The 25,323-nt window shown below is 42.4% G+C and overlaps 1 protein-coding gene across 2 annotated transcripts in view; it reads left to right on the top strand.

Moving 5' to 3' along the window:
* Positions 1–3,042: 3,042 nt before the first annotated feature.
* The window catches only part of erbb4b (erb-b2 receptor tyrosine kinase 4b), a 476,392-nt gene continuing 454,111 nt past the window's right edge, over positions 3,043–25,323 (top strand). For both annotated transcript variants that reach the window (XM_050048517.1, XM_050048518.1), the window contains exon 1: positions 3,043–3,410. In XM_050048517.1, the coding sequence (XP_049904474.1) occupies positions 3,332–3,410 (79 nt within the window). In that variant the 5' untranslated portion in view covers positions 3,043–3,331. The remainder of the gene's footprint in view (positions 3,411–25,323) is intronic.

Here is a 25,323-nt window from a genome sequence, read left to right on the forward strand (position 1 = left end):
TGAAGGGTCAGCACTGCAGTGGAGGTTCAAGAAATGCCCCTCACAGTTCAGTGCACTATTCATTTTGCAACCAAGCTGAAAACAACAGAGCCTTTTTGACTTTCTTCAAAGTGAAAACTGTCTGCATCCCATTTTCTTAAAGTGTTGGGTACACTTGGCTCAGGGAAGTTCAGCTCACTGCTCCAGGATCAGAAAAAGCACCGGGCCATGCAGTGGGTGTGTGTGGGGGCAAGCGGTGCACTTCCCTATTAGAAGCAAGCCTTGCTGATTTCTAGGGAGTAGTGACCTGCTTATAGCTAAAAGAAGGATGTTTATGGACTTGAGTAGATTATTGCTCAGGCATATACTTTGATGTAATGAAAAATCAGAGGGAAGGTAAACTGCCTCCTCCAGTCATAATAAAGATAATAACCGCTTTCAGAAGAGCTTAATAAATATCACACTTTTTGTCCCTTGAAAGACCCCTTAATGATCAAACTTGCTTGTAGCTGATGGTACTTGTTATGGTGCTTACATGTTAAATCTAATATCATAAGAATCAGCTGTGTTTCAGCCCAAACTGGGGATTTAATTGTTAAAATTTGAAGGTAAAATCAAATCATTTTATCATTTCACCCAAGTTAATACAGTTTAAAGGTCCAGTGTGTAAGATTTAGTGGCACCTAGTGGTGAGGATTGCACATTGCCACCAGCTGAAACTTATCCCTGTTAGAATTTCTTGTCCAGGAGATTTTTACTTGGAGCCGAATTATCCACAGAAGTCTCTTCCTGACCAAAACAAAGAGGCCAGGTGACTTAAACCAGTAAAAACACTGGATAAATCAGCTTAGCTTTACAAATAAATGTTTTTCCTGTGCTTTTTGGCCTGTCTGCCACCACCTGCTAAAATGTGCTCCCACATTTCTCTTGATAACTGAAAGTGTGCCCACCTTATTTCTGATCCATACATTCAGGAGGTTTTTACCGGGACCTGAATTATCCGCAGAGGTCTCTTCCTCTCCAAAACAAACAAACCAGCTGATTTAAACCGGTGAAAACACTGCATAAAGCAGTTTCACATTACAATTCAGGGTTTCTCATACCAGACAGGCCGCTAGCCCAGTGCCTTCTTATGTGTGCTCACCTACTTTCTCAGATAATTTAAGGAGGGTTTTACCAGGAGCTAACTTATCCATATTAGTCTCTTCCTCTCCAAAACAAACAGACCGGGAGTCTCATTTATAAAACAGTACGTAGGATCCATACTAAAAAAGTACGAACAATCAAAAGCCAAAACTAGTGTGCGCCAAAAAATATTCAACAGTTTCCACAATCAGGCTTCCACCTCACAATCTGGATCACCAATTTCCAGTCTCCAAAATGTTCGTAAAGCATGGGTCAAAGTTTTTCCCATCAAGTGGCTTTTTGTAGATCACAACTTTTCCGTGGGAAGTGGTGTACACTTCTTTTAGGCCTCATTTTGTGCGTACGCAATGTTTACAAATGAGACCCCAGGTGATTTAAATGGGTGAAAATACTGAATAAAGCATTTTCATGTTAAAAATCTGTGTTTTCCGATGTTGCTTGTCACTGGAGGGCTGCTAACTACAGTGGCCGACGTGAAAATGTGAAAATGTGAAAATGCTAAAGACCCTGTCTAAAACATGATGTTCTGGTGGTGCACTCCCTATTTAGACATAAACAGCTCATTCTAAGGTAACGAAAACACAACAATTTTTATTCTTAGATGATTTTACACGAAAGAAAATGTGCTTATTATATCTGATTGCATTTCTGCCAATATGTCCCCCTAAATCTTACACACTGGACCTTTAACTTTGAATATGTTAAAGTCATGAATCTGATAGGTAGATGCAAAAATATTATACATTGCATGTTATTGCTTTGCCGTACTGATAAATCAAGCGTAAGTTGAATATTAAAAAGTTTTTACCCCCCTTTTCAGACTTTTGGTCGAACTTTTGTGTGTGTGTGTGTGTGTGTGGGGAGAGAACTTAATTTGGGGGTGAGAGGGTGGAGGTGATGGTGGTGATGGCAGTCAGAGCGCACGATTTCTGTCCAGATGTGTGGACATATTGTCACCCCAGGAGGCCTTCACCCTTCTCCTAAAGTGTGAAAGTAGGCAGCAGCTGGTTCAGAAAGTAATAACCTTTTGTCACATTGTTTCCCATGCTCCCATTATCTTAGTTATTTTTCTGTCACCGCAAAGTCACTGCTCTCAAACTATTACAAATAGCTCAGTGAGCACAATAATATCACTATCTAAACGTTCTATTTGACTTTTATATTTGTGTCATTTACACTGAGCCACCCCTGGGGAAATGATTACCCTGGATATGGAGAGATATTGCCTTCAACAGTAATGCACGCTGATAACTGAGGAAAAATGGAAATCTTTACTTAAGATGCACCATGAAAAAAAAAAAAAAGAATTCTCTTGGGTGATAATTTTGCTGTCAGAAAGCTGTCTCTTCACTGCCTGATCATGTTGTCTTATAAAATGAAGCAAGATAGGGGAGATGCATATTTATAGTCACCAGATCAACAGCAAAATGACAGTTTAATCCACTATAAACTTGATAATCATGAAAAGAAATATATTCTTGTCCTTGGCATCAATCGTAGAAGACTCCCAAAGTACAGTGCAGACAGTAGAGCTCAGTATCAAATCAATAACACCTCCAATATGAAACCATATCTTATCAAATCCGAGTGAAATCCTCAAAAGCGCACGGGACAACACACCTATAATGATATTCAGCTCTGTTTCACCCATTACACCTATAAATCCTTCTGGCAGCATTCATCTCTGCTGTGTTCAGTGTGACAGGTGCAACGGAGCCGACGCACAAATTCATGGGGTTTTTGGCATCTTGTGTGAACCAATGGCAGCGCGCATGAAGTTGTGGCTGGCGGGGTTTACGGTGATTGCCGGGCACCTGTGCCAATCACAGAGCCGGTAGGAGGAGTTCAAGGGCTCGGAGGTGTGTCTGAAGAATACGAGTCTACAGCTGCATACTGTATCCAAGTCGGGGAGTAATGGCATGAGTACTGCTTTATACTGTTTAGACAAGCTTTACAGTGCGCGCGTTGGAAACTAACACTCGACCCTCTCTGCTTTCACGTCAGTCACTAATTAGGCCCGCGGGCACTGAGAGGCGAGGCGGAAGGCTGTCGGACAAACTGTAAACTTAGTCCAAAGCGACTAAAGTCCCCAAACTCACAGGCTGAAGAGGCTTCAAACGCAAACGCTTCATCCTTTCTGGCTGTTTCAAGGAAGGATACGCTGCTGGACATGTAAATTTAAAGGAGATACTTGCCAAGCACAACAATGAAACCAACGACTGTCCTGTGCTGCTTCGGCTTTCTCCTGACTTGCCTCTTGGTCGGGTCGAGCTCTTCACAATCAGGTGAGTGGACGCCATCCGTGTGCTCCCCCGGTGCGCAGTTCTGTGTGTCCGTGGAGCTGCTCGGTGCGCACTGAGTGCAGTGGCACAACTATTCACGGAGGATACTTTTCCATCACTGCTGTTCTTTTCTATGCATGTAACAAGGGCACTGGGGCTTGTCAGATACATCCCGCACCCCCTGCTGTCATTTTCACTATCAGACAGCAGCCTCATTTAAAACAAACGTCTAAGTCACAGCCTTAATATTCACCTGGACAGCGTCTGACGTGCAGACACTGTGGTGCTGAAACACAGGTGCTGCTTTGAGCAGATGGCAGGGTTGTAGCAGGACATGTCTGTTGTGATAAACTGAATGAATCCGTGCCAGTGACTTGCTCTGTCTTCTTCGTGCACAGAGCGGCACTGTTGAATTTAGAGGGAAAGGAGAGCATTTATTGTCCACCGCACGTGTCCCTTAGACACAGTGTGGACAAACACAGCGGAGTGACAGCCTCGCTTTACAACAGGCTACTGTGCTCTTGTCTTCCCTCCCGTGGATACGCAGGCTGTCTAATGCTCCACAAAAGTTCCATTTTTGCCTCTGCTCTGTCATTTATTTGATATATCGGTTTGTAGGACAGCGGGCTGTGTTCAACAGTTCTACGCTTCGCAAGCGTTGTTGTTTCCAATGACATCAGTGTGATCAACTACTTAGAGTTCTGCAGGGACTGGCTTGAAAATAGTCGTTGTGTTTTGGTACTGATCTGTGTAACTCTCTCACCTGTGCAGAGGGGTGATAACAGTGGTGAACATTCATCCATATGCATTCTGTAATCGGGATCAAAGCAAAGCGGATTACCGTGAAATTACATTATTCCTCATTTTATAGTGAGTCCCCTCAGGGATCCTGTGGACCACAGTTTGACAGTCAGCGTTGCAGCGCGCAGAACTCTCACACTGGCAGTGGCAGTACCGTTTGTACAGTGAAGCGGCGCTCTTTACGCACAGGGAAGTATAGGTGCGCTCACTGTGTCAGTGTGTGTGTGTGTGTGTGTGTGTGTGTGTGTGTGAGAGAGAGAGAGAGAGAGAGAGAGAGATTGGAGAGCTTGTAAACAACAAATATTCGCCCAATAGACAAAAACAAAAATCACCACCACCCTCGTCATCATGCATACACCTCCAGACAGGACGACGATTGAAATGAGAGCAGAGTAAAGACATGTCCATGTATGTCCCCGACTATGTCCATTTTTCCTCTGCTTTTAGTGATGGTCTTTGCACCCAGTGCAAGTCCCCTGTGTGTGGCATTATTTTGACCACCGCTGTAAAGTGGATGTTGTGCCTTGACTGCTTTGGAAATCGGATCAAAGCGTAAATTACGCACACACGTATGAAAATCTTATCGATGAAAGTCCTTGCATTTATCTTTTTTTTTTTTTTTTTGCATATAGATGTGAGATAATTCCAATTGTATCCGCCTTGTTGGTCTTTCTGTTAAAACATTTTAAGGGAAGTGAAACTGATTTCAAACAATCTCAGTACTATAAACTCATTTTCCCCAATGTATCCTGCCAGATTTGATGTTAAAACCAATGACTGACAGCTTTACGCACAGGCCCACCACTGTAACCTACTGTCAGTAAGATCCACATCCAGAAGAGCCTTAAAGGGAAAAAGAGGGTGATTAAATTAAATGGTTGGATGCGGTTTAGAGGAAGAGAGAGCAGAGAGGGATGCGTGTCCTGTTGTCATTGTACGCACAGAACATTGGCATGTGGTTACAATGATGGAAACAAAGTCAGCTGGGTTATTTTCTTATTTCATTGTTCCAAAGAAAAGCATTTATTGTTTACTCTGTTGTTAAGGGAACGTTTGGGAAACACTGGTCCATGCCTCGAGGTAACCCCGTTTTTTAATTTATTATTTTTTATATATATTTTTTTTAATTAGTCACTATTGGTTTTGGATTTTTGGATAATTTGTGCAGTTCAGTTTTTATTTATTTATTTATTTTATTTTATTTTGTTCTTTATTTGTAAGTAAATACGTTTCAATACCACTGTCTCATTCATCGAGAGGGATGTTTTGCAGCGCGTGTCCAAACAAGCAGCACAGCAGGAAATAAGACAAAACAAACAGAAAATAAAACTTCTATCCCCTTCAGGACTAACTGTGTTTCAAAACCCTGCCTGATGCATTTCGCAGAAACAGGGGAATCCGGCATGAAGACGACAGTGGCAATTGCCTTTCACGCAGACAGGCTTCCGTCCCCTGATGGAGCTCTGAAATCTTGTAAAATGTATTTGGGAGTAAAAGGAACCCAAAAGAGAGTCAGAGACAAACGCAGGGAGAGCGGATTATACAAATGTTGGCGTAAACACGGATCAAGTTCTGTCTGTGAGGAGGAAAGGCAGAGAAAGGCAAAGTGATGAAATGTGTGTGCGCTCCTGTGTGTACGTGTGTGCACCTGCGCGCGCGAACGAGTTGTCTGCGTGTGTTGGATTGGCTTTTGTGTGCATGCTGTAGACAGGGGGGTTTGTATGAGGTATGATGTGGTCCACAACGTAAAGGCAGGCGCACTTGCACCATTCTCATAAGGTTCTCTGATGCAAGCTTGTGTCTCCCATAATGAGTCATTAAAACATAATACTCACTATCCTTAATTTCTAATCTCCAAAATCTGTCATCTTTTCAGCAACTGTGAAAATCAGAACCTTTGAAAAGCTTACACACACTGCAACTTTCCCAGTTTGCACAGAGAACCACATTATCCTTAAATCAAACACAAAAAACACCTTAACTAGAGTGAATAGGTTTCACAGGACAACAGGACACATATCTGCAAGATGCAAGTGTGCCACAGAGTCCCTGCACTGTACACCACTCTTCATTTGACTGCAGCTATACACTGGAGCTAAAGGATAGAGGTGGTGAATGCTTACAGCTGCAGAGTCTGAAACCTTATGGCCACATTCCAAAATTCTATTTGAGTTTATGAATATTCATATATTTTTGGGCACAGGAGTACAGGCAAGTCATCTGTTCCGAATGCCACTGTGTGTGTATGTGGTGGAGTGGGTTTTCAATTAGCATGTAGATAAACCACATCCTCAAATGACCTTGTTTTAAAGCTCTCAGCAGTTTCTTCTTTCCTTATTCAGTGGAAACTGAGAGTTTAGTTAGATTGTGGAGGATTTTACCCAAGAGGTGGATTGAATACCTTCTGAGATTACAGTCCAGTCACCAGAATACATGTTGGCATTGTACATTTCTGCAAACATACAAATGTAACATGTCCATGTATGCTACATTTCTACACATTGCATTTCTAGGAAAACATGATTTGGCATAAAATAACCAACTTTGTTGCTGCAAATAAAGCTAGACACATCCCAAACTGCAAAAAACAAACCAAAAAAACCCACTAGCTTTGCACTTCCTGAACTGTCGTCAAAAAACACTGGCTTCTGTTGCTACAAAAACAGTTGGACATGTCCCAAACTGTGGTTAAAAACACCAGCTTTTGTTGCTACAAAAACAGTTGGACATGTCCAGAACTGTTGTTAAAAAGCACCTGTTTTTGTAGCTACAAACAATGCTGGAAATGTACCAAAGTTTTATTAAAAAGCACCTGCTTTTGTTGCTACGAACACAGCTGGACATGTCCCAAATTGTTGCTAAAAAACACTTGCATTTGTTGCCACAAACACTGCTGGAAATGTCCCAAACTGTTGTTAGAAAGCAACGGTTTCTGATGCTACAAACAACACTGGAAATGTTCCAAACAGCCGTTAAAAACACCTGCTTTTGTCGCTACAAAAACAGTTGGACATGTGCAGAACTGTTGTTAAAAAGCACCTGTTTTTGTCACTACAAACAATGCTGGACATGTCCCAAATTGTTGATAAAAAAACACCTGCATTTGTTGCCACAAACACTGCCAGAAATGTCCCAAACTTTTGTTAAAAAGCACCTGTTTTTGTCGCTACAACCACCGCTGGACATGTCCCAAACTGCAGAGAAAAAAACCCACCCACTTGTGTTGCTACAAACACCACTGGACACCACTTTGTTGGTTTCGACAGTGGTCTGCTGCTTGGCAGCCGTCTCGCTTGGGTTTCTCACACCATCCCCTCCTCCTGATAAGAAACTCAGCTCATATACATGCAATCTGGACATCATCATATGCATGAGACATACACATGTTACATATCTGTGGTCTGCAAACATATTTTCCAACATTTTGTTCTGGCTACTGGGCTGAAAAATTAAATGGTGATTGAACGATAGTTTGGCGGCTACACCCTCTACTGCATCCTTGATTTTATAGTGGCACCCACTGTTTACTGGGCTGAAATTGACAGTGCAGTTCCAGTGTGTAGTTGATATGTGAGTATATCATAATGTTTACAAGGGGTCGAGTGATGCACAGATAGAGACTTGGGAGTCATGAGGACTTCTTTTTTCCTTTTCTGTTTGGCTTGTTTTTGCACTCTCACCAGACTGACACTTCTTGTACACTACTCTTCGACATGTTTTTCTTTTCTTCCAGTCTGTAGCATAGGGAAAGAATGGTGTCACATTTAGCGGCCCACACGGCTCCGCTCTGTCACAAAGCCCTCTCACAGTCATATCTTTGCCTGCTGTCGCCTGATAAAGGAGCTTTGACCCTCCACCGCCACCAGGCTTTTTATTAGAAGAATGGCAGTCTTTGATTAGGTGGTGATCCACTTCCATTTGTTGGAAAAAGGAATGTGAACCTCTGTGCTTTCATCTCCTCTGTCTCTGTCTGGGTGAGAGATGAGGAGCAACTTAAGGCCATCGATCCACTATATGGAAAAAAAATCTGTTAAACTAATGTGATCTAACACCAAATCCTCCTGTCTCGGTTTTACAAATAGTCCAGGCGTGTTCTCAGACGATTACCACATTTTTGCTTCCCCCTTTCTGGCGAGTTGTTGTTGATCTGTCCTTTCAGTGACAGTAATAAAAACCAAAAGACATACTTATAGTGTCTGTACCTTTCCATGTGTTACTGACAACCAAAGGGGAACAAACAGCCAAAAGACATTTACTGCAGCAAAGAAATTCTACCCATTTTTATTGTGTTTTTCTCTCCTGGGGATTTCACCCTGCAGCCAGATAAAGGATAAAAAAAACCTTGTGTTTGTGTAACATAGACTGTAGTTTCATTGTGAGAGTAGTGGAAACCATCAAATTTCCTATAAATCTCTCCACTTCTCAACAAACAAACTGCTTTTGAACCGCTGGCATCAATAATACATGTGCAGCACCCACAATGTGGCCCGAGAATCCCTAATGAAAAATCACTCTAATATTCCAGCGGGGACTCACACTGTATGTGCAGTGGCCTACTCAATAGTGAGTCTATGACCTTATTGTCCATAACGGTGTTTTTTTTTTCTTTTTTTGTTTTTAATCTGCTGCGATATTACTGTAATATTCTTTAATTACCACCACAGGGACTTATGTTTCTATCTTATTCTTATAAAATACATTAGATTACAACACATTTCTTTGTTTAAGATGACAGAGGGAATTGTGTTATTATTATTTCGTTCTGCAGACACAAGTGCAGACATTGTTTTCCAGTTTTGACTTGTTGATGGGCTCATAACCGGTCAGACCGTCTGCAGCCAGCAGAAATGATTGGATCATATCCTATTTGACCTTTACAAGAGCTGCACCCTCATTTATCACCTGCAGTCATAAATGCACCATACATGTGCATGTGTTTTGCCATGCATCACTGTCGCCTCAGCTATTAACAGTCCTTTCTGTCCAGGATGTCATAATTGGATCGGTGCATCACACATGTCTGTGCATGCTCATTTTTGCCAGCTGTTAATCACGTGTGTATTTAAAATGCAAATTCCATGTTTAAAGCGCGGTTTACAAGCAATTAGATTACTGCAGATTTGATAGGGTTTCAGTGTTCCTCTGCTTTTAAGGGCTCTCTTTTTGCTTTCTGTAAATTGAGCGAGCTTTGAGTTTTGTGTGTGTGAGAGAGAGAATGAAAGGGAAGGGAGCAAGAGAGAGACACGCAAATAGAAATACTGATAGCCTCTGTGCAGCACAGGCCCTGAGTGCTGAATACACAGCAGCCAAAGTCCTTCATTAACAAGGTAGCGCAACAAACACTCATACACACAAACACAAAGCGAGGCCCTGCTTGATTTCTTTGACAATATACCACAGCTAGTTTAGACAGATTGGGGACTTAAGTTTCAGTAGCGGGGAGATCAATCTGCTGCGTTTTAATTAGGTTGGCAAATGTGCATTTAGGGCCACCAAGAAGAGCTTGCAGCATGAAAAACAATACAATTCTAGGGGCTTCTGCTACCGTTCAGTCTTTTTGAGTGTGTTGAAATGGGATCAACACAAACAGCAGTCCAAGAAAAGAGGCTAAATGATGCAGTGTCATGCACAGTGTAGACAACTGTCAGTCAAAAACCCCTCCTTGGACTTCATTCTCTCTGTATCACCATTGCTACAAGGTTCAAGTCTATCGGGGTAAATACGTTATTTGTAGAAATGAAAAAGTCTGGTATTTATAGAAATGGTAGATATAGCTGTTGACTCAGCCTGCAAGCAAGTGAAACATTGACCAAAACCTTCCCCTAATCTCAGTTTTACCCAACTGTACCCACAAAGAAATGTAAACAAAGCTGAGCAAAGCAGTCAGGGCCGTAGCTTTGGAGTCAAACACTGGGGGGACCAAACCTACCGAAGGGTCTGCCCCCCTGCCTCCCAAAGAAAATCTTAATTTGAAAGCCCATTTCCTATTATACCATGTTACTGTATCATGTTATCATAAGCAAGTGCCGTAAAACTTCACTTAAAAGCCTCGTCCCAATTAAACACCCAGTCCCTTTTACTAGCCTGGTGTGGTTACACATTTTGACAAATAAAGGCCTGCCTCAATTAGAGGCCTGGTCTAGTTGCCAAACTGTTCATTTTCTTTATAGAAGTTCTTTGGATGTACAGTATAAACAGGTAAGGCTGGGCGGTATGACAAAATTTTCATATCATGTTTTTAAAAAAATCATATCGGTTTCAAGGTATTTGATGGTATTTTGCTCGGTTCGACCCACTTGACATGCTGTTGTGCTATGGCCTATTCAAGTGCTGGCATTTGTTATTTACGTGACAACGCCTGAATGCAACACAGGCTCTGCTCCATTAGTGCTGTGCTCGGTCATAATTGTCTCGGACTCTTGGGTCAGCTTCGGTCAGGAAAATGCGGCCTGAGCTGTGCTCTAGTGTGCTCACCTGTGTGTGTGTGTGTCTGTGTGCGCGCACGTGTGTGTGTGTGTGTGTGTGTGTTGCGCGCACGTGTGTGTGTGTGTGTGTGTGTGCGCGCATCGGGGCGAAACTCTGCCGTGTGTGATACAGAGGGCAGAGAATTGTAAACGGCGGTGCGCCGCTGCTAGTTGCATATAGGGGAAACACTGCTCTTTTTGGTATGAGTTCTTCTGGGTCATCATGTGCAGTTGCTTCGCTTTCAGGAGTCTCTCCAGCAACCATTCTTGCCTCTAGACTTTTCTCTATGCTCTCACTCTAGCCGGCTCTACCACGCCTGTGGTGTGCAGCGGTGAAATGGGTCCCCGCTGAAACACTTTCCCGCCGCGCATGTTCCAGACGTTGTTTGGGCTTTTCACCGGTATTGTGGTATATGAAAAATTCATATCATAACGAAAACAAATACCGGTTTTTGGTATGAACCGGTATACTGCACAGCCCTATAAACATGGGTTGTTGGCTATCTCAAATTATGTGTCGATTTCTCTATTATTCATATTCCTTTAGTCCATAAGGGTTTTTTCATAAATATGAATCCAAGTTGTGAATATTTCTTTAACATAATAAAGCGGTGTTGTGTCAGTATGCTGAGTGCTATAATTCTTGATGGACTGTCTGTCAGAGCTAGATTATATGAATGATTCATAATTGATATGTTATCTAGGGCCTAATTTTTATGTAAGTAATATTCATACTGGTTTGAATAAACAATTTGATTGTATTTCCTGATCTTTGCTGAGCAACAGTTTTGTGAAAAAGGAAATAAAGGCCTGTCCCAAATATACGCCTGCTGAGTTCAGTGATTTAAGCAAATAGTAGCCTGGGCTATTAATTGAAGTTTTAGGATATCTAGAATAAGAAAATGCAGTAAATAAAATTTACAAGGCTTCTACAAGCAGTGCAACATAAATTATTAACATTTAACTCAAACTTCATGTGGGCTATGTGAGATTAACATTAGTTGAATATGCCTGTGAGCACCATTTTTGGTTGCTAGATGAATGTGTGGCCATTAACTGCAGGTAACTTAGCTATGATAGCTAACGTAGTGAGAGTTGATTGATTAGCACTTAAGAATCGGCCTGTTTTCACAAAAAAAAAGCAAAATATTTGGTCATTTTTACCATATTTTAATACATATTATAATTACTACCTGAACAACAGTACAGTTAAATTAAATGATCATAAGAAGAATATTTTTTGCAAGATATCAAACAATTGTTGCGTTAATATTCTAAACACACAACGGTTTCTTAGTCAGGTGGTACATTGTTTACCTATAGGATTAACATAAAGTTGCTTGTCCGGTGCCAGCGTGCATCACACACACCAAGACTCCCACACACTTACACACACACTCATACAGCCTTCACCCTGGGCCATCACTCTGAAGTATGAGGCAAATGTACAAGATCCAGGCCCTTGAACGCTCTCACTCCTGTGTTCACCAGACAATGTAGATGTCGGGGAGACTGAACGCATCATGTATGTCTGTCAGTTTGCGAGACTTTTGATCCCCTTTGTTGTTGCCGCTGCTCCTCTCACAATAAGCCCGTCTGTCCTCCGCATCCTCCTGGAGGGCTGCAGAAGGCTGTCAGCCACCGACCCCCTCTGACAACCACGTTTTGAGGGTTTCAAAATGTGGTGACAAAGGGTCCACGAAACATGCGCATATACTTTATGTGTGTTGGTGTGTGTGTGTGTGTGCGGCAACTGTGTCTGTCAGTGTTTGTTTGTACGGCTGCATGGTTGGAGGGATAGAGGGTGACTGACAGACTAACCGAGCTCCAGAGACTCTCTCTTTCTGCTCCAGTGTCTGCTTGTTCCTCTTCCTCCGCCCACCCTCTGCCTTCATCTGTGGCTTTGTAAGCCTCCACATAATGTGGGAGCATTAAAATGACAATGGAAATTATGGCTAATCTTTGTTAAGACACACTCATTACCGCCACGTTTCAGAATGAGAGTCCAATGATAAGAGTTGGTCTGCCATGTTTTCTCTCTCTCTGAAGCGACAGCCTGACATATTGGAGTGATGTGTTTTATTCTCACTTTTTTTGTGTAATTTTTCTATTCCCGCTCAAAGTTAATAATGGTGGCGAACATATGAAAGGATGATAATAGGCTGACAACTTGGGCATGAAAGACTAGCTCCACCTTCAAACGAGCTTTTCATGCAGTTCGGCATGTGGGTGTGTGTTAAAGGGCTGATTTCTCTCGACTCTCTCCCTCTCTGTCTCTTTCCTCTTTTAGTAATCCCCTTATAAAATATTCATAGCTAATCTGCATTTACAATGTAATTACAGACGGGCTTTGAGTGATATCGGATATGGCCGGCGGAACACACGCTTCACGCAAAATCTTGATTTGGTGATTTGTGTGCCTGAATAAATACGAAACAGGCTGGAGGTGTGTTATGTGGGTTAATGTTCAAAGTAATTGTTTAATAAGTTCAAACAAGGCAAACATTTTTTCAGCTCAGTCAGAAATTGTAGCACGAGTTTGACGCCAAGAAGCCAGAATGTGATGTTGCATTTTATATATCTTAAGGGCATCATAAGGGGACATACTGTAAATTGCTTACTGTCCTTGTTGTTGCTGTGCACACACTTATTACGATAGCTCCAGTGCATCACAAAACAATCCCCTCTGTCTTCCTGTTTTGCCCCCATTGCTCAAACCCCCGTTCCCATCTTGTGGGCACTGCTGGCCTCCGTTTAGTGCTAATGGAGCGGTGTGCCCTGTATGCTATTCTTGCAGGTCGATTTTTCACTTGTGTTAGACGAAAGGGGGGGGGGTGGCGTCCTTTTAAATGAAGCACTTGGCGTTTGTGACCTGTAATAAATGAGTTTGCAGTCAGTCATGGCAGCTGTAAGGAGACATCTGGGAGCAAGAGAGAGCGGGAGAGAAAGAGAGGGGGAGATATTCAGACTTTACAGGGAAACAGTTTATCTATGCAAGGATGAAAAATGGCTGCACCAAACATGCTATCACTTAAAAAAAACAATCCCATTGTGAAATGTTAGCAGTTTGCTACACGGATGTGATGCGGAATGAAAAAATGAAAGGTTATCTGATGGATAATCTCACTTTAATGCCGTCTGGATAAATATTAAATGACTCTGATATCACCATTGAATGTGCTCGCTGAAAAAAAAAAAAAGTAAAATTGAGTACAAGCGCAGTGTAGCACATAATAACTCTGTCTGAATATTAGGCAAATTGTTATTTTTCATCAGGGATGTGGATGAGGTGAATGGGATGCTGCAGTGTAGAAAGAAAGGCTGAGACAAAGGAAATGAGGAAGTAGAAAGCATGTAAAAAGGTGAAAAAAATTATAGTTTTGATTCCCTATTTGTAACCAGGGATACATCTTTTTGAGCCTTTGATTCCCAACACGTGTCAGACGTTACATTTATTCTAATAATTGAGCATTTATGAAGGCAGTGATCTTATTTGTGATTTAAAATCTCTTTACTGACATGCTTCCCTCTACAGCATGACCATTTGAGTTGCTGTGTAAACACTAAAATGTCAGTTGATTTTGCAAAACTGCTCTGGGAGTTTTTTTCCTTTATTGGAATATTGATTTTGTTCCAAAACAGAGAGCAGGAGCTGGAAAGTACGGGCATCTCAGAGCTTGGTAGAATAATCATTGAGTTGTTAGTATTGATCAATAGCTTTTTCAAAGCCCACATTATGATTATTTATGCCCCTTCAACATCAGTCAAAGGTTCTTTCATCTATGGCTACAGAATGAATCCTTTTGTATATTTATTCAGGTTATGACAGATCTGATATTCTTTATATTTAAAAGACTTAAAAGTAACTTTAACTACATTTCACCTTTTATGTGAATAGATTTTTTTATACATTTCCCCTCAATGTTAAAGGAAGTGTTCGGCACTCTTCCCCGCCTCTATTAGTGTGGCTGTCGCTGGTGTGAAGCAGCAGTCACCTTGCAGCAGAGCAGAAATAGCGCAGCTCTCTTTCCCTGGATGTGAAGGTACATAAAGCACAGGATGAGAGGAGCAGGAAAGGCAATTGACCTTGGCTGCTTTTGGGGGCTGGCTATATAGCCGTCCGGATGGATGCTACGCTTCTGCAGCTTGGCAGAGAGGGAGGGGAAGAAAGGGGACAATGCTGAGTATGACAGTTATTGTTCACAGTGTAGAGAAGCGGATTTCTTTTGAATTTATGCATAATTGTTAAATGTGAAGCATTGTGCAAAATTACTATCCTGGAAAATCTTCTCTTTGGCAACATCTCTTAAAGTTAATGTCTTTAATATTGGTGTCAATCTTCAGAATTTAGAGAACTGTAATAGACATACATTTTGTGTGTGTGTGTGGTGTGTTTAAGGGGATGTGTGTGATGGCGTGGGTGGGCAGGATGGGAGTGTATATCAAATGTGAGAGAAGCTGACTAAGTGCAACCCAGGTCCAAAGTCAACCCTGCCATTTCGCCCTGCTGTGCTAGACTGTTTACCTGAGACAGGGGTGCTTTATCTCAGCCAGTCACTACTGCACATGTAAACACACAGGGGGGAACACTGCATATCACGCTGTTTTCAGCCCCCCTGCCTTTGTTCCAAAACCTCTTCCCCACAGAGAGACATTATCCCCCGATGGCAAGGTGAATGGGGTGCTGATGTGAGATTATTTGTAGCAGCCAGGGTAAGACAAAAAAAAAAGAAGGGATGCTGGAGCGAAAGAGAGAAATTCTCCTAATTTTAGCCAGAGAAGGGCAGGCAGGCAGCAGGGTACACGGGAGGAGAGGTGTCTTTCGGCGGGGATGGGACATGGGTGAGTGTCTCGGGAGTCTTGGTTAAAGTGGTCGCTATCACAGGAGCTGGACGGACAATTAATCAGCAGCGGCCCAGAGGGGGAGCTGGGGCTCTGACAGAGACACTTCATTCTGCACAGGACACACACACACACCTGCTGACAGGCTCACGCATAGCTTCTTCTCACCTCTTGCTCTTGCTCTCCTGGCTTCTCTTGTGTCCTCCTTTCTTCTCTCACCCCCCCTTCTTATTCTCCTCTTTTTCTTTCCTTGTCTCACGTCCACTTTACCCAACTTCTCTGCTCTCTCGTCGCCTTCTTTTTCTCTTTCCTCTCCATTTCTCACCTCCTTTCTCCTTGTGCTCACCTCCTCTCCTCAGACATGTGTTTATGTCTGTGAACATCTTGATTAGAATAAGTTGAGAGTCCCTTTGGTGACCTGACAGCTGACTCCAAACTCTGCAAGAGTTGGAGTTTCTTGCGGCTGTAGTGGGAGACGGACGGGGAGGTTGGGGAGAGAGGAAAAATAAGGTGAGAGAGAGGGTGGACCGGTGGCTATACTTCACCCTATCCGCCCCTCCCTTCTTCCCCGCGCTCATCCCTCCATTTCTGCCTTTCCACCCCCTCTCTCTCCCCTGTGGCTGGCGCTGAGTGATTGATGGATTCAGGTTTGACATGGCCCGGTTCACCCGAGGGCGCTCGCAAGGACACTGGTGAGATTTAGCCAGATGCTGGGGAGAGGCAGACAGGGAAAGTGAAAGACAAAGAAAGGAAGGAGGGTGTACTCGACACTGTTGACCATCATGCCTTGCCAGGGTTGCCGGGGTGAGTAAGCTTTTACTCAAATGGTGCACCTGTTCTCAGTTTTCCATTGCATCACCCTGTGGCTTTTCTATCATGGCCCGGATGTAATAAAATAATATGATTGTAACTGAATGCGCACTAAAGGTAATGAGTTTCAATAATGAAGCTTATTGCTGAGTGCAAAATGTAGAGGCATTTTTATCCCGATGGAATTACAGCACATTAACACTGCTCACTGTTTGTAGCTAAACAGCAGTGCATTTTGCATTCATGATCAGGGTTTAAAATGGTTTTAAAGCATTTAGGATTGTAGAATTTTCTCAGCACATATAGTATAAGTCCCAAAGGGGATTAAAGGCATTTGAAATGCGAATTTATAGATGACAATATAGCATCACACTGTTGCCTGTACACTCTGTATACACAGCACATACAAAAGCAGGGTTTTATTCAAAACACGAAACTGCAGGAGACTAATGACATTATAATGAAAGTCTATAAATCTGTTGATGTGCCTCATCTTCAACCTCTACCTCTCTTCTTTTAAATACATGAGCTGTAGCTATTGTTGTGATTATTCATACAGACATAAACTATGTCTGGTCACAAATGCACCTACAGTAAGTCCAGTGTGGATATATGTATGCCTCCGAGTTGAACTGAGCGGAGGCTGTGTGCTGCCTTCCCCTCCAAGGGGGTCCTGGTCCTCCCCAGTAAGCAAACACCCACTTGACATAGAGCCAAGCAAAGGGGAACAAGGCCGGCAGTGTCTCCCTGCTCCAAGTGCTTTGTCCTAGAGAAGGCTCCCGCCGTGGCTCCCGGCTCCTAACCCCACGTGACACGCCTGGAGATGAGGCAAGCACTTGTCTCATAGACATTGTCTGCAGGAGATGGGCCCGCTCCAAGATTCAACAAGTCAGACCTGCGCAAAATAGATCTGAATACAGGAAGTACATATCCGATTTTTTTTTTCACAGTCAATGCAGCATCTTTTTTTTAAATTATTATCATAAATTATAAAGAAAAAGCAGATTTTGGGGGAGCACAGATGGTAAAGGGGAAAACTTCTCACCCACCACTTCAGAAACCCTTGGGGGGTCTTTGGCAATTACACCAAAATCATATCATAACCAAATTAATTAATGCAAGTTTAAAAGAGCAGCCTGGTGGGTAAAATTATGGAGGCATGAATAATATTGTGGAGCTTTCTTTATTTGTAATGTTTAACAGTCATTTTATTGCGTTATTGTGCAGGTGTATTCTTCTCAGTGTTTCTGCAGAAGGCAATCATTAGGTGGCTTTACAGCTTTGCTAGTTGCCTTATTCTGATTTAAGAATTCATATATTGTTCAGTGCCTTTTAAATGATTCCCATGCTGCTAATTGTATACGTATGAAAATAACATGCCTCCACCAGAGATTGCATTAGACACTCTCGTTTTATATCATTTTGATGGATAGGGTCATAAAGTTTCTGTCATAATCTGTTATTACCTCTCATTTTAATTTAAATTTTTTAATGATAATAAGACATACTTATTAGCATTTAATTTTCATGCACTAATTTTCCTTTTTAATAATTGATATACAGAGCAAGCTTATAGATTATACATAAGCAGGGGTGTAGTGCTATTCACTGAAGTACTTGAGTGTAGCTATGACGCATGAATGCACGCCAAGTGGCAAACGCTGGGGCTGAAAAATGGAGCCAACATGGAAGTGCCAAAAACTGCAGTTCTTTGAACGGCCACTTGAGGCTGGCTCCAGAAGCAAGTCAGTCCCCACAAACCCCCAGCAGAAATGAACATGTTTACAGCCTTCATGACAACTGTGCTTTGGGGGTAAATTTCCATATAATTCAGCCATTTACATTTGATTAGGGCTCAAAGTAACACATAATTAAGGGCAGGCACCTTTGAGTGACAGGCTGTCTGCCGATCGTGTCTGAGGCTTCTCAGTCAGATCCACCGCTCGCTCCTCCACAACTCCAGCCTCTCGCCCAAATGTGGTCACTTCTTGCTCCAAAAATAGCGGCAATCAAAATCCTGAACTCGGCCATTATTTTTACAGTCTATGGTGTACGCTAATGGTTACTTTGTGGCTTGTTTCAAAGGTTACGTAACCACTGTTCCAACAGGTGGCAAGGTTACATACGTCAGTCAACTATAACTACAAAATGAACAGATGTTTTTCTGCCTTTTTATCTTTACTAGTTAACAGTTAACTAGCTATAAATTGAGAAAAAAGTTATTTAATTGTCCAGCTGCTCAAAGGCTACCTGCAACTTTTAAGGTGGAATGTCTTCTTGCATGTTACTCAGTGTGTGAGTTCACAACACATTCTCACTCCAACTTCGTCACATATTGACATTTGGTCATAGACTTTCCACGTCCAGATACAACTTGCAAGGTACCCTGGGTGCATTGGTTGTTGACATTCTTGGACACCATGTCAAGTTTTGCCTGGTACATGCATTGTTTCTTCTCAAAATACACTTCCGTTTTCACAGGAAATGAAACACTGACGTACTGTCTCTTTCAAAATAAACACACTATGTTGCTACAACACCAAAAATTGACTTTTTTTTTCTTTTTCAACAAACCCATGTAGTTGGGTTTAGGAAAAAAGAGCAAGGTTTGGCTTTATAATTTGCGAACACTGCTCTCCTGGGTGAGGGTCAGTGTTTGTTGTTGTTCCCCTCTGATGCCGCCAGGCACCGTTAAACTATAATGGCAACCGGCCGCGTATCATGTGGACATTAAAGGACACCTTTTTTTGTTGGTGTCTGAAGCCAGAAGTCACTGCCCAAGCGCGGGATTTCAAACAACTTTGGGGTGAGACTGGGTTGGAGTTCAGTTAACACACCTCAAATATCAATCCAAGAACTGTGAACATTCCATTTGTTTTTATTGGCTTTCTTGCATATATGCTTTATGATTGGATCTTAAAGCGCTTAAAAAATATACAGGAACTTTATCCTTGGACACTCAGGTGCTTGCTGTGACATTTTGGAATGGTATGTCGCAAAATAGGCTACCAATGTCATGGCTAAAGCCAGCTAGATAGTGAGGTCATACACGACTCGACAAAAGCTAAGTAATATGCATATGCCATCAACTGGTCAGGGGTGTGATTGGTAGATAGTCTTCAGTGTTCTAATCTGTCAGAATGACAGATGGCCTTCAGGTTTTTCAATCATTAACTTGACTTCTGGCTTTTACTGGCATTCGTTTTTGTTTGGTTTGGTTGTAAAAATCTCCAGTAGGAAAAAATAAAAAGTGACATGACAGATTAACTGCCGGTAAACAACAAAACTCAATATCCAGTAAGGCATCAGTACTGCAGTGCTTGTCAGATGGTCCAACCGTGTCTGCAACTTCCTCAGCCCACTTTCTCAATGTCAGACTTTGTAGGGCTGCATCAAACTATTCTTTTTTTTTAACTTTCTAAAAGAGACAATCTAGCAAGCACGCCCACTTAACGCAGCATGTGTGCAGAAGTGTGAAAGCATCAAAGCAGAGTTTAGTATGAAAAACAAACTGTGATCAGATCACATTTCATAAATGCTACCTATTAACCAGGCAAATCGTACATGTTAGATTGCTGTACAGAGACATATAAAAGTGCAGTGTGATGGGTTATACTGACATTTTAAATAAGTTATCACAGAAAAAAAGTTTGAGGCAACACAAAGTTTGCATTCTAACTTTACTGCTACACAGTTCCTGACAGTGTCTGAATCACAAAGCTGGTATTTTCAGCTTTACACACTCTGGAGACCATTAATAACACGTCAGTTTTTCGAGTGAGAAGTAAAAAAAAAAAAAAAAAAAACCCGCTTTGTGTGGACAGAAGGCCAAAATGGAGCGAAGAAGATGCCTTTTCAAATTCAGCTGGCTCAGTGTGGATGTACTCTCAGTTTCTTAAGGCATGATGCAGCAAAGCACAAAACTCCTTGAGGGATGTAATCCCGCCTCTGCACCATACCTGCCTGCCTCAAGTCTTCCCAGTAAATAGGCAGCTTCATCCTCTCAGTGTTGGCAATATCTTCCAATCTCTCTGTCTGCATGGCGATGAGTATATTGTGTATGTGTCACCCAGCTGTCTCATAGCTGTGTCTGGCTATCTGAGCAGTAAACACAACAACAACAGGTATCTTCTGCTCTCCCTCTCACCGCCGCCTACCACACTTCGGGCTTTTTGCTCTCTGTCTGGCTTGGCAGCAATGTGAAGTCAATAGGATGAATAAAACATACCTGAATCAGAGCCCTCTACCCTGGGAAATGTCAAGCTGTCAGTATAGCTTAATGGGAAAACATAGGGCCAGTCCCAGGGGTCGGACAGTTTATCGCATAGCACCTATAACAATGCAGCTATGCCAGTTGGTTTCTTTGTATAGCACAAATACACATGGCAACCACTGTTGAATAATCAAGATGAATATAAGAGTACTGTATTTTTTATTCATAATTATATTTACTGGAGAATTTTACTCCACCATGCTGTAATGATCCAACATGTTTCAGAGAGACACTATTTGGTCTTGTAGCTCAGTAGGCAAAAACAGTATTTCCTCGCTTAGTTAGAGATTCAGTTTCCACTGTGTGAAAACTTGCGTGAGCCCATGACACTGCAAAGCGCTGTGGGTAAAAGCATCCTCTAAATTGCTCACGGTATGTGCATTTCATTCAACTGCTCTGTCGCAGAAAAAAAACCTACCATTTAACATGCATTACTACACATATTACACAACACTCATCTCAGCTTTTGGTGGCGGTAGCTAACCCCTACAGCTAATTATCTTTAAATTAGGGCTGAGGTCTAGGTTTAATTAGGCCTAGCCATGAGCAGGTTTGAAGCTCAACACTAACTTCAGCAACTTCAGCTGCCAAACCTCATCAGCCTAATGGAGACTCAAACACTAAGGGCCCTCGGGGGCCCGACAGGCTAGCCTGACTTTCTGTCTCATGCCAAGCAAGACACACACAGACACACATGCACACACACCACTAATAATCAAGACATGATGAAGTTGGAGTGAGGCAGGTTGTACATAAATGTGTGTGTGGCAGAGAAGTTTTTAATCACATCATTTAAAATACTTTTTTTTTTTTTTTTTTAAAGTATAATGCTTCTAGCTTCTCTGTTTGTTGTTGCTCGCACTCAACAAACAGTCCAACAAGTCCAACCTGTTTCAACAGCCCGTAAACTCTATGCAGCTTCCGCCCTTTAAAAATTGATTTGGAATTCTCAAAACGCCTCAACGGCCCGTGGTTGTCCTTATTCAGCAAATTTGTTATTGGTCTGCTGGTTCTTTGTAGCCATCTGCTGTAAGGTAGGCTGTCTGCCCTCTGAAAAAATCCTCTTGGATGGAAACAGGAGGCTGTAGCCAACCAGAGCACAGATCTCACTCTTCCATGCCAGTGCCTGTTTCTTACCTTTATTCCCCTGCCATCTCCTTCTGCTGTGGAAATCTCAACTCTGCTGTTAACACTGAGAAAGCGAGGTATCGAGCAGGGGAAAAATGTGTTTGTAGGTTGCCTTTAATATTTTCAAGGTACTGACCACAGCGGTTTCCACTGTTTGGAGTCATATGCACATGAGCTTTGGAAACACACAGCACGTATGGTGTGTATGTTCCTGCACACACACATATATAACCCACTGACTACACATGTATGGTACACACATTACATAAAGGGTTATGTGTGATTTGGCCCCAGACATCAGGTCGGTTGCCAGGAGGGGAAGGTCCATAGGATGTATTGTCATTTCTCCTTCTCTTCCCACCCACCATCTGCCCAGCATTTCCCCAACTGACTTACTATAATTGGAACAAGCATTATCATTAGGCCCATCTGAACGTGCCGTCAGTGGTAGAGAAAGGGAGATATTGATGAGAGGTTCAAAGGTCAGACATTGAAGGGAGTAAGAGATGTGATACATGGGAAGGAGGTAGGCTATAGGTGACACAAACAGAGACAAAACATTAGACAATTTCTAAAACTACATCGTACAGATGGGAAATAAGTGACTGAGGAATAAAAAATAGAAAAGAAGCATGGTGACAAGGATGATATTGAAAGTGACAAAACATAGATTGGATGTGGGTTTATTCAAGGCATCTACTGAATACAGGGGGATGAGAGAAGAGCTCAAGACGGAGCTCCAGGAGCTAGCATTTCCTTCAGTCAATCATCTCTCTGTAGTTATGAGCTGTCAGTCAGACGCATAAACACTCTACAAGCATGTTCAGATAATGTGATAAAAGTTCACCATCTACACCTAAAAAGCCAAAACAATAGTGCACAAATTTGTGCCGCCGGGTATAGGGTGGTTACAGGGTGAGTGTGAGGAGTGCGCCAGAAAGTCATGATTCTTATAATCACATAACAACTAAAACCCTCAGGTCACATTTGATTTGATTTTTGGATATACTTATTTTCAGCTGTTGTCAGTTGGAGTGCATGAAAGGCAAAAATAAGATTTTTCTTTTCTTTTTTGGACAAATGTCTACTTCCTTTTTGGCAAAAATCCAGGATGTGGAAAGGTTAAGTAAGAACTAGCATCTTCAGAAGCTGTTCCTGTAATTCTCTTCAAAACCGTCAAACGTAGCGGTGTTTTTGGGGTGAACTTGACAAAATCCAGATGCATAGAGAAGAAAGGAGAGGATTGAATTTGGAATTTGTTTTACCACAAAAATGTTTTGGTCAGTCAGTAGCCAAATCACAATGTAAAGGACCATTTGAATCCAGGAATTTTGGTTGATTCCTTTGACAAAGGCTGTTTGCAATTCAAGCCCTGGCAGAGAGCATCTTGCTACAATGGTTCTCTCGTCCATCTGCTTACCTGTCCTTTATACTTGAGACACAGACAGGCAGCAAATGGATAAATAAAGACCGAGTAAAAATTGGCAGTGGGTGTGTTTGTTCTGTGGGGCATGTTGGCCGCCTCTCCGCGCTGACAGCCAGTCTGTCTCAGAGGATTGAGTGACGGAGAGGGGCAGCGAAGCTGGCAGAACGTTAATGGGTGTGATGCTAATGAGCTCCGAGCCAATAAACAAGCTCTCCCTTCCCCTCCCCTCACCTCTGATCTCCTCTCTTGTTTGTTTAACACCCTCACAGGTAAGATGAGGTGAATTCAGCCACGGTGCCAGAAACTATGAAAAGAGGCTTGAATAGCAATGGACGGAGCTTGTTTGAATTTAGTCTCATCCATTTACTGTTGTTTTGAGCTGAAGCATTACTCTTCACTATATTTTTTAATTCCGCCCATTACATACAGTACAGATGTGCACTTTTTATTGTTGTAGTTTTACACAAATCTACTGTTCAAGAAGATTTTCAGTAAAATTGCCTCCACATGAGTAGGACATTTTTGGAACACTTCACACCTGGGGAAATAACACAAAATGGACTCAAAAATAACCATCTTACCCTCGTCCCTTTATGCTTATGGATGCTTTTCAGTGCTTTTTACCCTCTTTCTCTTTAACAACCTGTGATGTCTCACGCTTTTGTCCCCTCTCTCCCACCCTGGAGAAATGTCACTTGGGCCGGCATCGTCCGTCAAACTGGCATCTCTGACAGAGCACTTGGCTAAAAGGCCATGCTCCGATTGGCATGGGATCCCCTGGCTGTGCTGTGTCAGGCTGCTGCCTTCTTTTTCCTCTCCTCTCCACGTTATTAGCATTCTCAAATCTAAAAAGATATCGACTCTCCCCGACATTCCCGACTGCATATTTTTTTTTTCCTGTCTTCCTCTTTCATTGGAGCCTGAGCGTTGCCTTGACATCACAGGGGAGTTTATGTGTAGATCTTTTATTTCCCCAGTTGGGTGCGTGTGTGTTTGAGAGGCATTGCCAATAAATTAGGTCAGTCTGTTTCCTTCACCTTTTGAATTTGGATATCATAAAATATAGCTGCTGCACAGTAAGCACAATCTGCTTTGTGTATTTTGATGCAGTTTGATGCCTGCTGTTTCAGAAAAAAAAAAAAAAATCCCCCCATGTTGTAACTAACAATCGATGCGCTGATGAAGTGCGGCCAGATTTCTCTCTGTGGGCTGACAACACTATTAATTGCTCATGTTGCTTTATCTGGTGCCTTTAGCTAATCACAATTCAGTTTGATAGGAATGAGAAGTGACCACGGGCTGTTTACAGTTGAGGGAGGCCTTAAGCCTCTTGAGTTCCTTTTCTTTTTTTTCCTCTCCTGTGATTAATATTGATTACTCGTAGAAACCAATAAAGCTGAGTCCCTTTGTGACTCTGGACGCAGGTCGGGGCCACTTGCATTCTTTAGGATTCTCTTTTAATTAAGTGTAAACCACTTCATTTGGCTTGCTGCTAAATGTAGTTTAAATGTCACTGTGGTTTCCTCAATTAAGTCTTTATTTGAATTAACTTTGTCAGACAAATGCAGTGGCGTATTGTGTTTCTAAAAGAACACGCCGCAGTTTCGGCCCTGCTCACATTTCAAAGGATAAGCTCACAAAAATATCTTGAAGATGGCTTTGGACGATATCCAGCTGCCCTCCTTTGGAGTGTATCGACTCTTGTCAGTGAGATAGAGATGTGTCAGTTGTTTTTGGGGCAGCCTGCTGCAGTGACATGCCCACTGATTGTGCTCTGTCTCTCTCCCTCATACATATGGAGCAGGGACGACGCTGCCGGCCACAACTGGCACAGGCCACAGAGGGCAGCCGCACATGTGTGTACATTTGATCTACTGTACATGTGCGCATGCGTAGATGTGCTTTTTGTGTTAGTGTGTGTGTGCTTTAACGGATGTGTGTGCATGTGGTCAGCGGGGTTGGGGAGAAGCATCCTGAGGGTAGCTGGATCCCTGTCGCTGTGCGGGGGCAGCCCAAGTGCTTTAAAAGGAACCGTGAAAGCAACTTGACCAGACAAAGAGTAGAGCTATTTGTGGTTGTGCCAGATATTCCTGCACAGCACACCTCCCAGGCCTCTTTAATTAAAATAATTTTTAAAATGTGTGTGAAACCCAGTAGGGATGCTATCTGATT

Source organism: Epinephelus moara, chromosome 7, assembly GCF_006386435.1.
Source record: "Epinephelus moara isolate mb chromosome 7, YSFRI_EMoa_1.0, whole genome shotgun sequence".
Taxonomy (NCBI): Eukaryota; Metazoa; Chordata; class Actinopteri; order Perciformes; family Serranidae; genus Epinephelus; species Epinephelus moara.